The following is a 16684-nucleotide window of genomic DNA, read 5'->3' on the forward strand; positions in this document are numbered from 1 at the left end:
CTATTGTGCGACCACAGTGAGAATATGCCGTACTTATTTGGTCTCCACGCTCCTTAATTTTAAATCAAACACTAGATTCAATTCAAAACTCTTTTTTACGTTTTTTTATCTTATAAATGCAATGTCGAAAGACTTCCTCATTCGGGTTATGAAGGAGTTTCTGGATTTTTTAATATTCCTACTTTAAGAAATCGTAGAAAATATTTAAATTTCGTTTTTCTTTTTAAATTATTAAACAATCAAATTGATTGCCATCAAAATATTAGAAAAACTAAACTTTAAAGTTAAGTCTAACTCTACGAGAAACAATGATTTGTTTATTTAAAAAAATATACGTACTAATTATAATTTATCCTCAGTTGTAAATATTTTAATGTCTAATGCAAATTCAGTAAAATTAGATTTATTTTCTTGTAGTATAAATGACATTAGGTCATTTAGTGTGTAGTTGTAAAAATGTTTTTGTTAGTTTGTAAGTTTTTCTTATACTGTTCTTTTTTGTCTATACTGCTGTAATATTATATATTGTAAATGGAATTAATTCCGTAAATAAATAAATAAAATAAAAACAAATTTAAAAAATATAGGAAAAGTGCTGGCTAAGACGCAAACATTTTTTCCCATTGCGCCATCGGCCCCTGACGCTGAGAACTTGCGCGCGTGCCAAAGTAGGTCACACGTGCGTTGTGTTGAAAAGTGATAATTCAAAACACAATAGTAGTACTAACAAAAATATGACGGATAAATGTTAAAACCACAAAGGGGGAAAAAAAAAGGTACGTTGCAAACAAGCTTGACGGATGTTTAAGTCACCAAATCTTAATAGGGACGAGCGAAGATGGAAACTGTGAAAGGGTCCATACCCTAATCTCAAAGAGGACCCCAGAAGAAAAAGACAAGAGGGAGGGGGATGTCAAACGCTCCTTATCGTCGATGTAAAGTACTTTTTAAAATATACCACCTTCAAATTTAATTGCTATAACAGTGACAACATTTTTATCGAATAATTAAAATTCAATTCTCGTTCCACAAAATATAGTCTCACATTAACGCACTATGTTTTCCCGGTAAACAGCAACTGTTACATTGTAAGAATAACATAATTAATAAAAAAATTTTCGGCTACAGCTAACGGCGTCCCCTGTTTGAATAGCTGTCAGTACGATAAATTCTAGATTTTAAGTATTTGACTTGTGCTATTACAAAAATTGTACACCATTGCAGTCGTCGAGGAATACACTATTGAAGTTTTTAACGTTGCTCATTTGCTAAAACATTTTACTCATAACAAGTAGTTTTCAATTAATACTTTATTATGATCGATTTAAAACTCGTTTTGTATTTTGTCTTTGTGATTTTCACAATCCTACGCTCGGGTAAGTCACACTGTGTGATATTAGTATTATGACAAGCACAGGTAGAACACACTTTAGTCTCTTTCATTGACAGTCCAACTATATATTTTATACATCTTACAATTTGTCGGGTTTTAGCTGCACACTGCTCGATCATAATTTGTATCCCATTTATATTTATCTCTACATCATTTAATTGGCTAAATTAAAATAACTGTAAATAATCCACTACCGGGCAACATGTATAATCGTATGGGTAGCGCACAAAAGCGGTGTGGCCAAACACAATTCATTAAACGGCCACAAGGTTTTTTTTTACAACATGTGTTATTTTTGTGTTGGTTTAGGCGTTGTAGTCAGTGGTACCAGTTCGAGTGATGATACGGAAGCGACAACAATTAATGAACCTATTAGCCTATCCCAATCCGAATTGTACAACAAATCCAGCAACGTATTAATAACTATACCCATAGATATAAACTTGTATAATAGGGTGAAGGAAGGTATTTTCGTGGCATAAGCAATTTCGTGATATGTTTGTTTGATCGTATCGCGTAATTCCCTATTAGAAAATTGTCTTGAAAATCACACTGATTGTTAAAATAACTGTTATTTTGCTTATGCCACGAAAATACCTTCCTTCACCCTATATAACGTTATAATATAATCAAACAAAGTAGTCATTTGAATACAATATATTTTAGTTTTCGATTATAAAAGAACTGAAGTGCAGCTTTTCAGTTTCATTTTTTTTTTTTAAAAGGACATGTCAGCAAGAGGTAACAATACAACATTTAGTGGTGCCGGTAGTGGAGCCATATCATCAAGTCGGGTAAAGCAAGCATAAGAACTCGATTATCATATTGATTATTTACAACCCAAAGTTAGACAGCAATATGATAAATATGTAAAATTTAGTAGGCATTTGTTTTATTAAAAAAAGAAAAGGGTTAATGAGAATACATATCAACTTGGAAATAACCACGTAGGCCCGAATATTATACTATTAGTTTTATTCAATTTACTATACAATCAAACAATGTAGTCGTTTAATAACAGTATAGTTGATTTAGCATTTAGTGTCTAAAAAAAAAGAAAAATATTGTATGATTATTAAACACTATATTATGCAATTAAGCAACCTTTTATAGAGTTACATCAATATCCTATGAAACAGAAATAGTCTTAGTCAAAAGGGTAGATAATTTAAACAAATGTGAAAAATAAACGTTTACTAGAATGTGAGAAAATTTAAGGCGTTTTAAGAACTGTCAATCAATTATTCGTTATGTAATTATTATTTGCATAATTATTTGTATCTTGAAAAAGTAGGGTACATCTCAAACATCACCTACCCTTTACACAGATAGAATCTTTTTTTTTTTTTTTTTTATTAATAATTTTTTTTTTTTTATTTATTTATTAAAGAGTATTTACAATCTATGCTGCAAGGCATAATAAGCAAATAGTTACATTGTTATATATACAGAGAGAGGGAAAAAAAAAATAAACAAATAGAAACGGTGATTTGATATGAGGAGGGAGGCTATCCAGTAATAGAACCCAACGTGATTTTTGTTCTAATTATTTTTAGTTAGATTAATTTGAATTATTGTATTAACAGATCTCGACACCAATGTCTTCGGAGTCGGCGAGGTGGATTTCCGGGGAGTGAATTAGAAGCAAGTTGAGATATTAAAGGGTTAGAATGAGTGTGTAATTTGGAATGAAATTTTTTGTAGTGTTTTATGGCTAAATGGTTTATTAGTTCTATTTTAAAGTCATTTTGAAGTGTGCAGTTTGATACATACCATGGGGCAGAAGAGATAATACGTAGAGTGATAGATTGGAAAGCTTGTAAGGTACGAAGTTGGGATGGTTTTGCACATCCCCAAATTTGGATTGCATATGCCCAAATAGGCCTTAATAGGGATTTGTATATAATAATTTTAGTGTGGAAAGGTAATTTTGATTTGAGGATTGGACGTAGTAAATGGAGTCTGCTGTTCAGAATTTTTCTTTTAGATTTAATGTGGGAGCCCCAAGTTAGTCGTTTGTCGAGTGTGACACCAAGATATTTGACTTCCGAGGATATTGGAATAAGTATTCCTTGGAATTGGGGAGGGGGTGGAACAGATTTTTTTAGTGTGAAGGGAACGTACACAGATTTATCTGGATTAATTTTAATTCTCCAATTAGATGACCAGGAATCAATTAGATTTAAGTGAGTTTGAAGGAAATTGGAAGTAACTTCTGGATCATTTCCTGGGGAGAGTATTGCAGTGTCATCTGCATAAGTAGCCATAATAGTATTTGGTGTTTTTGGAATGTCAGCCGTAAAAACATTAAATAGATCAGGGGAGAGGTCACTGCCCTGGGGCACTCCTGCTTTAATTTGGTGGTATGGTGAAAAGGAATTACCATATCTGACTCTATAACTTCTATTTTCTAAATAAGAACGAATTATTAAGTAATATGGGGCAGGTAGAAACAATTTGAGTTTGAAGAGTAGGCCTTCATGCCATACACGGTCAAAGGCCTGGGCCACATCCAAAAATACCCCTGGACAATATTGTTTTTTTTCAAAGGAAGAACAAATTTGATCTGTTAGTCTGTGAATTTGGTGAACAGTCGAGTGATTGGATCTAAAGCCAAATTGGGAATTAGGAATTATGTTGTGGGCATGTAATATTGGTCTTATCCTTATGAGTATAATTTTCTCAAACAATTTGGCGAGAGTTGGGAGTAAGCTGATAGGTCTATAGGAAGTAATCTCATTTTTTGATTTGTTGGGTTTGGGGATAACAATTATTGTGGATATTTTCCATATTAATGGAAAATAAGAAATTCGCAGCATGGAATTAAAAATATAAGTTATTAGAACAATTGTTTTTTTTGGCAAATTTTTGAGGATTTTGTTAGTTATGAGGTCATGTCCTGGTGATTTCCCTTCTTTTAATTTATTTATTAAAAATTTTATTTCACTTGGTGAGGTATGTTTTGCAGGTAATGACATTGGAAGAGGACTATTGACAAAAATATTAACCTTTTCTAAGTGTTCGTGGTTGGGAAATACGTCAGTATGTGGTTTGAAAATGTTGGAAAAATGCTCTCCGAAAAGGTTGGCTTTTTCTTTGTCAGAGATGGCCAAGGATCCATTTGGGCCAGTTATAGGTGGAAGTTGTTGTTTTATGTTAAGTAAGCTTTTGGTAGTTTTCCAAAGTGAGCCATCTTTTGAGTTTAAGGACTGGTATTTTCTTTCGAAGTACTCAGTTTTGTGTTTTATTATTAATTTTTTAATAGTGTTCGTTAAGTGATTAAATATTTGTTTGTCGGAAGGATATCGATATTTCTGCCATCTGGAGCGTGCACGTCTTTTATCGGAAATCAACGTTTTAATATATAAAGGCAAAGTATGATTATTTGATTGATGTTTACTGGTTGGATATGACGTATTGTGGACGGCAGATTGTACAGAAGTTACGAGGTCTTGGGCAGCGTTTTCTATATCTATTTTTGATTTAAGGGGAGATATTTAGATTAGTAGTGTTTTGCATAATTTCAGAGAATTCTTTCCAATTTACTGGGCCTTGTGATAAAGAAGGATGTATAAGATTAAGTTCTGGACTTTCATTTAATTTTAGAAGGACAGGAGTGTGGTCTGAGCTAAGGTCATTTAGGTTATTAATAGAGAATTTCATAGTTCTAGGTAGTGTTGAAAGAAAGAAATCTAATATATCAGGGTGTCTATTTTCGTGTTGGGGCCAGTAGGTAGGACCATTTGGCGATATGGATGTGTAATTGTTGTTGTTAATGATTTTTTGGAGTATTTTTCCTCTTGAGTTGTCGGATATGCAACCCCATTGGGAGTGTTTGGCATTAAAATCGCCCCCAGCCAAGAAGTTTGGCCCTAGGGATTTTAAAAAATCTTTTAGTTGTGTCGAAGTAATAGCAGGATGAGGGGGAAGGTAAACTGAAGATATTTTGATCGGTGTGTGATTTAATGTTATTTGGATATTAGTTGCCTGTATAGTAGGGGTTTGGTTAATAGGGAGTAACTGATGCTGGATTTTAGAGGAAATAATAATAGCAGATCCTGCATGAGCAGTATTGTCGGGGTGATCAGCTCTATAAACCTTAAAACCAGGGAAAAATAGTTTAGTGTTTGGTTTACAGTGGGTTTCAGAAATAAGTGCCAGATCGATTTGTTTTTCTGATAGTAAATTTAGCAGTTCAGAATCATGTTGTTTTAAACCGTTAGCATTCCAAAGCAATATCTTTAGTACGTTTATATTTGGTTGATTACTGACCATCTTTCATAAGTTTATTTATAACTGTTGTGAGTAGTGATATGAGAGGGTTAATTATTAATTTAAATTCAGAAATGAAGGAGGAAAGTTGAGTAGCTATATTAAACTCAGGTGGATTAATAGTTGCATTTGGGGGTGTATTATTTGGAGCGTTGGAATGGAGATGTTGGTGGGTTAGGTTTGGAAAAGATGAGGTATTTTTAATATCAGGAGGATCCTGACGAGTTCTATAACCGGAGTCGTCCCCCCCTTTAACAATATTACTGTAATTTACATATTTTATTGAATTATATTTTCTATTTGGAATTTTTTTACCATAGTGTAGTTTTTGAAGATCCTTGTGGATTTGGCATCCTCGGTAATTTGCGGTATGATTTCCTCCACAGAGAACACAAACTGGTGGCTGATCTTTGGTTTTCGTACAGGAAGAAGTTGGGTGGTAAGCGGCACAACGAACACATCTTGGAGGGTGTGCGCAGTATGATTTAGAATGACCATATTCTTGACAATTTGTACATTGTATAACAGTGCGTCTTTTATATGGTTCCTCGATCCTTATTTTGGTATTTAGTAAGGAGTTAATATGAAAGACGTCCTTGTTGATTTCAGCGGGTTCCAAATCAATGAAAAATATTGGGAGTTTATTTTTTGTAGTTTTGTTTAAAACATTGGAGACATTTCGGACTGTATATCCCCCAATTTCTTCAAGCGCTGAGCCTATTTCGGATGTTGGAGTGGAAGGGTGGAGATTACGAATGACTATTCGGAAGGGTTTGTCTTCTTGAGCTTGGTAGGTATGAAACTCAGCCTTATTTTCTTTTAGATATTTGATGACTGATCTATATGAGTCGGAGTTGGTAGTTTGGACTTTTAAGTTCTTGGTAGTTGCTTTAACAACAAAATTATTGGCGCCGATTATATCGATTAAACATGTTCGAAGTGTGTGAAAATCTAATACTCCACGGATGAAAATAGGTGGAGGAGGTTTGATTTTTGTTTGTTCAATTTCCTCATTTAGGTCGTTGCCCGTCTGATCTATTTCGATATTTTCGTCTTCAGCATTATCGATGTCAAGTGGAGCAAATCTATTAGAGGAAGCAAAAACAGTTATATGTTTTTTATTTTTCCCTGCTAATGATTCAGTTGATATCGGTTTAGATTTGTATTTAACCGTTTGAAATTCAGAGTCGTTTTTTGTTGATTTATTTTGATTTTTTTGATGTTTATTACTATTGGGTGATAGGCCCGGAGAGCCGAGTCGCTTAGTGCTATTAGGAGTAATAAGTCCATCAGTATGATCGGATAGATCTGAAGAAAGCGAAAGTCGATTTGGCACGCTCTGTATACGTGACGCTTTTATTGTTAACGGAGGTACTGTTTTGTTATTTTCGTTCATGGCGACAGGTAAATTTATCGCGCGATAGCAATAACTGGTTTAAGCGGACCGTCCGAGCGCGGTCGCGATGGCAGTATTAGCAATTAATAATATATTAATTAAATAAATTACCAAAAAGACAATGATGAGGCTCAGAGGTGATGTAGAAATGAGATGTTCAACTCGTTGGAAAGCAGGCACTTTTTCAAAAAGATTACTTTTTAATACGAGAAAAACGGTGAAAAATGTAACGAGATGTTTGATAATAACTAGATGAAATAACGGAGCACGATGTTGCATGGTCAACGATCAGGTTCGGAGTGAGATAGAATCTTAAATAATATTTTGTTATGAGACAAAAGTTGTCCAAATTTTAAAAAGTCGTACCCTATTATCATATTATAAAACTAATTGTAAGTAGGTACTATAATCTAGTTATCAATAAAAATGTTTTTTTTAATAAACAATATTCGTGGATAAAATAATATGATAAATTTATTAGTTTTACAAAAACTGACGTGTAGCTTTTAAATTCCATTTTTTTTATATATATATAAAGTACATGGCAGCTAGTAGTAACAATGCAAATGGAGAAATGGAAGCGACAGTTGGTGGTGCCGATGGCGAAGACGAACCAAAAGAGGAGGTAAAGCACGCATCGAACCCTAATTATTATATTAATGACACATAACGTAAGGTTAGGAAGGAATATGATGAATATGTAAAATTCAATTGACGTTTATTTTATTAAAAAAGGCAGTATTGAGAATAGATACCGACGTGGTAATTTCTTTATAAGCATGAACTTTTATTGCATTTATTATATTTTACAATCAAACAACGTAGTATAATTTGTATACAGTATTTTATGTTCGATTTAGCATACCGGGTAAATAACTTAAAAGATATTAAACTTATTTTTAATTATTTTTTTGTTATACTTTTATAGTCATTATTAGTTAAAATTAATAATTATAAAAAGAACTAACGTGCAGCTTTTCATATGCATTTTTGTTTTGTTTTTATAAAGGACATGCGTTTCATCCACCAAGCCTGCAAAGACTTGTCTGGTTGTCTAAAGGAAAAAGGATTATATCAATTGTCCACCTTGTTTGGTAATTACTGATTTTTTTTTCCATTTACTTTATACGAATATGATTTTTGATTCAACAATTATTAAAAATAGCCATTAACCAAATTAAATTATGCACGAAGTGAGGGGAAAGTTGACTGTGGCAAAAATGTCGGTAAAAAATGAGCTAAGTTCAGTTTGGACAAACTTGTTTGTCTCTTATTCTGTTTAGTCAATACACAATTTTTTAATAATACAATCATTTCAATTTGGTACTTCTTACAACAATACAATATCGTCTGATCCATTTAAGCCAAGCCTAGCTTTTGGCTATGCTACTTTATATTTTTTGTCTGTGTAAAAATGTTATCATGCGACTACCTTGGTAGTCTAATATTGTGTTTAGATTTTAGAGTGAATACGCAATTTGGTAATAATATAATATTTTAGCAACTAGCAGATTTGTTTCTTATTATATATATTTAAATAAATTAATAGAAACTATGATTTTTCGAACACAAATACTGGAATATATGATTCCATTGTTTCAATTTTATTAAGTGAAACGTAGTCTTAAAGTAGACCTTTAGATTTTACAATAATCATCACATACTCTGTTTAGTGTTAATACATATATAAATATAGCTTCAAAATAGTCAAAATATTATCAAACTGTTTTAAAAGTCCGTAAATTTCTAAATCATAAATTTGACAACATTTTAGCAGCGTAATCAGCTTGTTATCAAATTTTAAATTAGACATTTAATGCATTTAAAAATTTTAAGTTTTAAAACCAGAAAATTTTCATTTCTTTCCGAAAAATGAGTGTCTTAAATTAGATGGATTATTCCAACTTTTTTTAAAATTATAACGTTTATAATTTTCATGTACTCCAAGTGTTGGTCGTCACGATATTTCCGGTGACATACGAACTGTGTTTGGATAAGACACTAGAAACCTTGGATGCAGAAAAATTGAAATGGATAACAACTCTTTGCCCTAATAATATGACTGACGATGACATAAAGTTAACGAAAACCCGACAAAACTGTCGAGATCTTGCAAAGTATTGTTTTACTGAATATGTAAAGGATATCTTATATCCCGGATGTCTAATAGGTTTACATTTAAATATAAACTATACTTTAAAGTGTACAGCATAAAATGTTTCAAGAATATTCGTTAGGTTTTGACGTTGTCCGAGGTGTGAGCTATTAGCTACATATTATAAATTAATTTGAAAAATTGTCATAAATAATATCATACAATTTTTTTAAATTTATCATAAAATTTGAATCTACTAGTTTAAATAGTAATCCATATTAATGATTTTGGTAAACAGTCTATGTTTTGTGTTTGTACTAACTCTTTGGATTGCGTTTTTTTAGTGTTTTGATTTTTTGTTTTTTTTTTTTTGAATAATAGTGTTTATTAAATTTAATTTGTTCTTAAAACTATAACATTAAGTTTAAAATCCGCAAATGACCACGGGAAAAAAAATTACAATTATATTTTTCATGTATTCTCAAAGATGATGTTAACTGATAAAATATACCTTTTGTGTTTAGACCGCCTCATTAAACATTTTACTGATTTGTACAATATATTTGGTCACCAAAGACCAGTGTGACATTCAGCGTGACGTTTCAGACAAATTTGTAGAATGACCGCCAGCCATAAGACGTATCCATGTCAAAAACCATATTATAAAACTTGGAGAACTTTTTCTTTGTTTTGTTGAAAACCATTATCCGATAGTTGATTAGGATTCAGGAGAAGGAACAATGGGACATGAAGAAAGGGCATACTTTTAATTACTCTCATGTATATATCTTAAAATTAAAATGTAATTTTTAAAATCTAATTCCAACAAAACATACTAGGTAAGTACTAGGTAGTTAAATAATAACTAATAAGTAACGTTCTTATTATAGAAAAATCGTTGCCGTAGAACTGAAAAAACATTGATGCGACGTGGCTAAGCAACAAAAAACCAATCAGTTAACTTTTTTTATAAAATCCCAAATTCTAAATTTAAAGTTTTGGCGGTTTCTAAGTTTATTTAAAACTTTATTTTGAGACCCCTCACGAAATATAATTGAAAATTACTGTATAACTATATATACTATACAGGGTGATTTTTTTATCATGAACCACTCAATATCTCATAGGGTTTTATAAGAAATACATTTTTTTTTTCATATTGTTTTTATACAATGTAATTTCAATATTTCACAGTTTTTTTTGTTTTACCCCCCTTCCAACTAAGTTTTTTTGATAGCAACTTTTGAAACTTAAATGGTAACCTATATATTTTATTAAATTTTTGAAGTTATTGAAGTTTGAAGTTTAGGGCAGGAGGAAAGGTAGAAAGTAGTGTTATTTTTATCTGCGCGCATTACCCAACCGCACTTTCCTTCCCATCCAACTTTAAAACATTAGTTATTATCAAAAGATGTATGGTTTTTATTTTATATAAAAGGTAGAAGTTCTTAGTAATTTGATTCATTAATTCGAAATTGCAATGTTGAGTGAATAAGTTAACATCAATGTTTTTGTATGAAAGATACTAGGTATTCAATATGACATTAATTAAATGGTAGTAAATGTATTTCCTTAACATTTTTAATAAATGGAGAATATACTACTTTTGTGATAACTGAAAAACTTGTTTATATGAATGTATTGAAGCTTTTGTCGATTGAAATATCGTCCGCGTATAACTTTTTTATGATATAAAATATCCCACAAAAGAGAAAAGTAATAGCTTGGCTATTTCAAATTTGGCTATTCGATGTCAAAAATACGCTTGCAAAATATAAATATAATTAGGTTTCATGTAAATAAGGCCTTAGATATTCAACGAGCATGGCCATAGTCGGCTAAAATAGGGGCTAAAAGGGACCTCCCAGAATTTTCTTAAGCCCCACCCCCCCCCCAAATGAAAATACCTCAATTTCCTTTGTATGTGATTGAAAGAGGAAAAAGTTTTTGGCATAAGCAAAATACCTAAAAAAATACAAAAACAAATTTTGTCAATAAAGTTTCCAATTATTAACTGAAAACACTACTTTTCTGATAATTGAAAAACTTTCTTGTAAAATACCCAACATAAAAGGAAATTGGCAAAAATATCGGTGAAGGTAAAAACAAATTTTTGCCGGACATGCAGAAAGGATAGGTATGCTCTCAAAGGCAAAAAAAACCAAACAAATTTCCTGTGGTATTGCATTTAAAAAAAAAAAGCTTAAAACGTAGCCTATAAGCTTTTTAGCCAGTTTTCTTCCAATAAATTACATCTTATAAAAATATGGTAAAAAAAACAGAATTAGTTAAGCAATTACATCGTTGTTCAAAAATATACAATCGAGAAAAGAGAAATAAATAATAATTTTAGTTAATTAAGACAAAAAAATTAAAAAAATTGAATTAATATATTTAATGTATTAAATAAATAAATAAGTTTAAATTAAAAAAGTAGTCAACTACAATTGATAATTAAACCATTTTTAATCGTTCAGGAAAAAGTTGAAAGATTTCTACCGCATACAAAATGGATTACTTTTAACATATAATAACTAGATAGATACTTTGTATGTTAAATTGAGACTTCGTGTATGTTATTTTGTGAAAATAATACATTAAATATGTAAATAAATAATAAGATTTGTATTTTAAATCAAATTTGGAAAAAATGACAATAAAATGTGTACAGTGAAAAAATATGTGCAAAGTTAGATACATAATTTGGATATTTTCCTTTACTACATCAATTTCTTACACTTAAAAAATTACTTATAAAAACAATATTAAAATAATCATCATGCAAATTAGATAATATGATTTTTGTGATTTAGATACAATTTTAAAAAATCATGAGTACATGGAGACATTAAAAAGAAAGTAATAAAAACAATAAAAGATGATTTAATAGAAATGAAAATGTATGACCAAATAAGATTTGACTAACCAACTGGTATCAATAGTATGTAATAAAGTAAAAAAAAAATCTAAAGGTAGGTTAATCATTTGGTCATTATTCCCAACAGCATCAATTTCCTTCAATCAGAATACTTAATGCGAGATCATAGTTTAAAATCAATAACTTTTCTTTTAACAAATTAAAATTATTTTTAAATTCTTGAAGAAATTCCAATATCTCAGTAAAGGCAAACCCTTCGTTTATATTAATACTGATCCAAGTACTGTCATTTGAATTTCTCCCGTTCAAATCAACGAGAATATCTTTAACTCTCATCGATATTCTAGTTATAATGCTATCAAAATTTAATGGGCGTTCGTGCATTGCACCTTTAAACGCTGAAACTAAATCATAAAACAAAAATTCGGTATAGTGCATACAATTTTGTACCTTATCAATTGCCCGAATTGTCTCCACATACATTAGATTTAGATGAAACAGACCCATTTGAGGCATTTCTTTGTTGAATATTTCCAACAATACCCACAGAAAGGTGTAAATCCTCACACTGATAATATGTTTAATCAACTTGTGGTAACTAAGATGTCCGAACGGTTTCGATATCCATTGGCGGTTTTTGATGTATTCCTTGGTTTTATTCACTTCGACTGCGTGTCGTCTTATCGTTGGCCTCCAATCTATGGCTGAGCCTGTTATTTGACTGAACAATAATTCGTTTTCATCCCATAATGGTTTTAGATACAAATAATTAATCGGTATGTATTGCATTTCGTTAACATAATCCATAACAATAATTACAGACACGCGAAGTTCTTGAAATATGTTATTTGGTACATTGGGATTTTTCGACACCAGTTCAGATTCTGTTCTATTTCTGGTAAGGTATTTGTTATTTTTGCAATCATTTATGAAATTTGTGATATCACTTTGTAATTCCTCTTCTCCGAAAGGTGTTTCCCCAAAGAAATGTTTGTTGCTTTCGTATTCAATTATTGCCATGATTTTAAAATAATAACTCCAAAACCATTTACCCGCTTTGACACTGCCCTTTTGAAACAACAGAACCATTAAACCAGCTTCTTCTTTTAATACGTTAAGTTTTGCTCGTGCAACTTCTATAGCTCCGCCACTACGCAAGCCTTCCAGAATATTCGATAAATATGCTAGTTTTGTTTTCACGATTACAGAGCAAGTACATTTAATATCTTCGATTTTCTTATAAAATTTTTCAAAAACCTTATCGCGGCCTTTGGTGTCTTTATAAGTCTGAATAGGAGTTGTCAGAATTGTACATTCTTTATCACTAAATTTGATTTCTCGCTCATTATATGTTATCAAACTATTAACAGTACTAACGTATGAATGAGAGAATGTTTTATTGACGTAATATGAAGGCGAAACCTATAAAAAAAAATATGCACTTACATAAAATTATATTCATAATTCTCTTTTTTGGTAAATTCCCTTTATGTGATCCTATTGACACTTAAAACTTTATTGGCCAAGAACATAAATATTTTGTTGCCATTTTATAATATTAATATTAATTTACTAAAAATGTTGATTTACTATTATTATGTAATAGTATTTCTCACAAACCTAGTTTACAAGACGTTAGTTGTAGTAACTGCCACAATGTAGAAAATTAAATTCAAACACAAAAATAACAAATAGTATCCAATAAAATTGTTATACATAAAAGTATAAAATGTTCTTGCCAAGTATATAATGAAATATTGAGTGATATTTTCCACAGGTTACCAATAGTTAAACTGATAGGTTGATATGAGGAAACGATACGTTTGGGTTTGTTGGGTTTTGGCACCATGATAATTATAGAGTGTTTTTTGATTGGGGAAAAATAGGATAGTGTAAGCATAAAGTTTAATATATGCGTAATTTTTTGTTAAGTTTCTGATTATTTTACTGTAGTGGAATTAAGTCATGTCCAGGGGCTTTTTTGGGTGAACATTTTTGATAGTTGCTATAATTTCTGACGGTGTAATTGGTTTTGCTGGGATTGACATAGGTAAAGGCGATGAAAGAAATTTGATAACTTTGTCATCGTAGCAGGAAGAGTATGTAGGGTTTGGTAGGGAGTAAAAATTTTCCCCAGGTGGTCACTAAAAATATTTGCTGTTCAGTGTTGGAGAGTGCAAGCGTTCCATCGGAGTGTAACAGTGGAGGAATTGAAATACGTTGAGTTAGACGTTTTTATGACATTCTCCAGAGGGAGCCATTTTTCAGAGTAGGCGATTCTATCATCATCATGTAGCTTAACGGGCCATGAAGGCCCAATGCTGCCATCATGAGATGGTTTGTTGACGAATTCGCTTCCGGGACGTGTCTTCAATCCGTCGCCGGGTAGGGGGATGGCGGTTCCTTTTCACCGGACGATTGCTCGCCCAGCAAACGGAGCGCCTGTGACCGAGTGTCGAACCGGCGACAGTGAGCGCTAACACACTGCCGCCTTACCCACTCGTCCACTCCCCCTAGGCGATTCTATATGGGGCGTAAACTGTTGGGATCTATATTTTTCCATATATTTCTATATTTTTTTAGATTGTTTGCTAGATTACTATAAGTAGTTTTATCATTAGGGTATCTAGTATTTTCCCAAATGGATCCAGCTCGGCGTTTAGCTTTGAGGAGTTGAAGAAGGTAGGTAGAAAGTTTGTTCCATGCCTTGTTTGACTTTTGCGTTGGGAAGAGACATTGAAAGCGGCTTTTTCAATTGAATTTGTTAATAGATAAATTGAATTATCAATGTCGTTTTGAATTTTTAGGGGAAATCTGAGTGAAAGTCTTCCATCTAGTTTTTGACCAATAGTTTTTTTCCATTTTATGGGAACCCCTTACTACATCACTTGTGAAAGTGAGCTTGGCGATTTGCTGTAGTTATGGGCTGGCTTGGTGGGCAATATGTTGACGAAAGGGTTATCGGGATGTGACTTAATTGAATAGAAATGTTTGCAGCTTGTAGGTGGGGTTCTTGGAAGGGGGTGATTCGTGGTAAAGTAGCGAAGATTTTATCCGAAGAGCTGAGCCAGCATGAGAGGTGCCGTCTGGATGATCAACTCTATACATGTTGTACCGATGAAAGGTTAGGTTGACGTTGGGGGCAAGTGCATTTTGGTAATTAAAGCGACGTCAGTATTAAATTCTAAATTATAAGTGTGTAAAATCGTTTAATATTGTGGAAAACAAATTATGCTTACTTTACTTTTGATTCAGTTACCATAAAGTTAACTGTTAGTATTAAATATAATGACAAAAACATAAAGTTGTGTGCAATCATTTTTGACAAAGTTTTACTACGTAAATGCAACTAGTCAAAATGGAATTATAATGATGTAGCTAAGTTATTCGAGTTCTGAGAATAACGGCTTATAATAATAACCTAATTTTGTTTCACACACTTTAAACATCTGTAGCAAATAATTTTGTCTGTAAAAACGTATTTTTAAATTATAATTGGCTAATAAAATTCAGACATCTAGACAAAATAAAAATAGTCTAGTTTACTTATGGCATTTAAATAATACTTTTTTTTTATAGTTGGACGAGAAATGCCTTTGTTATTTATTTTTTTATAATCCATGAAACTTCTCAAAAATTAAAAAACATCAAATGGTGATAAAGAAGTGCACCAACCCAGGCTTATCGTATTTGATTTTATACTGTTGCTGGAAGGGAGCAGCTACCAACATTTTGGGTATTTTTAAACTATAATTGTGTAATCATATTGTGGAAAAGAAATCATGCTTACTTTGTGTGTGGATTCAATCATCATGAAGTTGACTGTTTGTATGAAATATAGTGACCAAAAAATATAGTTGTTTGCAATCATTTTTAAAAAGTCTTACTACGTAAGTAATTAGTCAAAATGGAGCTATAGTAATGTAGCTAAACTTTTTAAGTGCTGGGAATAAAGGCTTACATTGGTAACCTAATTTTGATTTAGACACTTGATATACCTTCAACAAATAGTTTTGTTTGTATAACGTATTTACAAATTATAAATGTCTGGTAAAATTACACATTTAGACAAAATAACAATAGTCTATTTAATAACTGTATTTGCTTTTATACTGTTTACTAAAAGCACGTCATATTTTTGTGTGAATAGGTATGCTATAAACTGTAATAGTTATGTAGTTGGTGAATTTGAAACTATAAGAGAAAACCTTGTCCCATACATAGAAAAAGCTAGGTACACAGCAATTAGGAAATATTAATTTTCTATGATCATTCTACTAGATTGCTATTTAAAATGTTATATAAAAACACATTTTAAATGCTATTATTTAAAAAGCACAGGTTCTTATTGATAAGAAATTTTAATGTAAAAAAAATTTGTGGGAAATATCTTGGAAAAAATAATTTTTTTAACTATTGTTGAAATAAAAATGTACTTGGTTTTTTTGGATTGATTTAAAATCTTGGCTTCTTTAGCTCTAATTATTTTTGAGTCGTTCAGAAATCCTCATACCACATGGAAGATGTAATTTTTTTTTGGTTTTACTCTTTATGCTAAATTGAAATTTCATTTCAATAATTATGTAAAAATAATAATTTAAACATTTGTTGCCGCACAGCCTGATGTTAGGTGTGACCGCCTACCAGACA

General features: G+C 31.4%; 2 protein-coding genes across 2 annotated transcripts; one reads left to right on the forward strand and one right to left on the reverse strand.

The window, feature by feature from the left end:
- The first annotated feature begins 1242 nt into the window (after window positions 1-1242).
- Window positions 1243-9693, forward strand: LOC126842224 (uncharacterized). The gene is made up of 7 exons (XM_050579111.1): window positions 1243-1376; window positions 1703-1806; window positions 2119-2187; window positions 7600-7686; window positions 8071-8155; window positions 9010-9178; window positions 9681-9693. Exons 1-7 carry the CDS (start codon window positions 1316-1318, stop codon window positions 9691-9693), a joined length of 588 nt encoding a protein of 195 aa, XP_050435068.1. The 5' UTR covers window positions 1243-1315.
- A 2116-nt stretch (window positions 9694-11809) lies between these two features.
- On the reverse strand, window positions 11810-15994 carry LOC126842218 (uncharacterized). The gene is made up of 2 exons (XM_050579107.1): window positions 15825-15994; window positions 11810-13456 (listed from the first exon to the last, which is right to left on the reverse strand). The coding sequence occupies exons 1-2, from the start codon at window positions 15903-15905 to the stop codon at window positions 12164-12166; spliced, it is 1374 nt and encodes a 457-aa protein (XP_050435064.1). The 5' UTR covers window positions 15906-15994; the 3' UTR covers window positions 11810-12163.
- Between the last annotated feature and the right edge of the window lie 690 nt (window positions 15995-16684).

The sequence above is a fragment of the Adelges cooleyi genome, unplaced genomic scaffold (genome assembly GCF_023614345.1).
Source record: "Adelges cooleyi isolate 19-005CV unplaced genomic scaffold, UGA_ACOO_1.1 ACOO_flye_CR_arks_rails_tigmint_CR_PRNA_451, whole genome shotgun sequence".
NCBI classification, from domain to species: Eukaryota; Metazoa; Arthropoda; class Insecta; order Hemiptera; family Adelgidae; genus Adelges; species Adelges cooleyi.

Coding starts and splice junctions, on each gene's coding strand:
- LOC126842224 (XM_050579111.1), top strand. CDS start 1,316: ATGATCGATTTAAAACTCGTTTTGTATTTTGTCTTTGTGATTTTCACA. Junction 1,377..1,702: donor TTTCACAATCCTACGCTCGG/GTAAGTCACACT, acceptor GTGTTGGTTTAG/GCGTTGTAGTCAGTGGTACC. Junction 2,188..7,599: donor GAGCCATATCATCAAGTCGG/GTAAAGCAAGCA, acceptor ATATATATAAAG/TACATGGCAGCTAGTAGTAA.
- LOC126842218 (XM_050579107.1), bottom strand. CDS start 15,905: ATGATTGCAAACAACTATATTTTTTGGTCACTATATTTCATACAAACA. Junction 13,457..15,824: donor TGATTGAATCCACACACAAA/GTAAGCATGATT, acceptor TTTTTTTTATAG/GTTTCGCCTTCATATTACGT.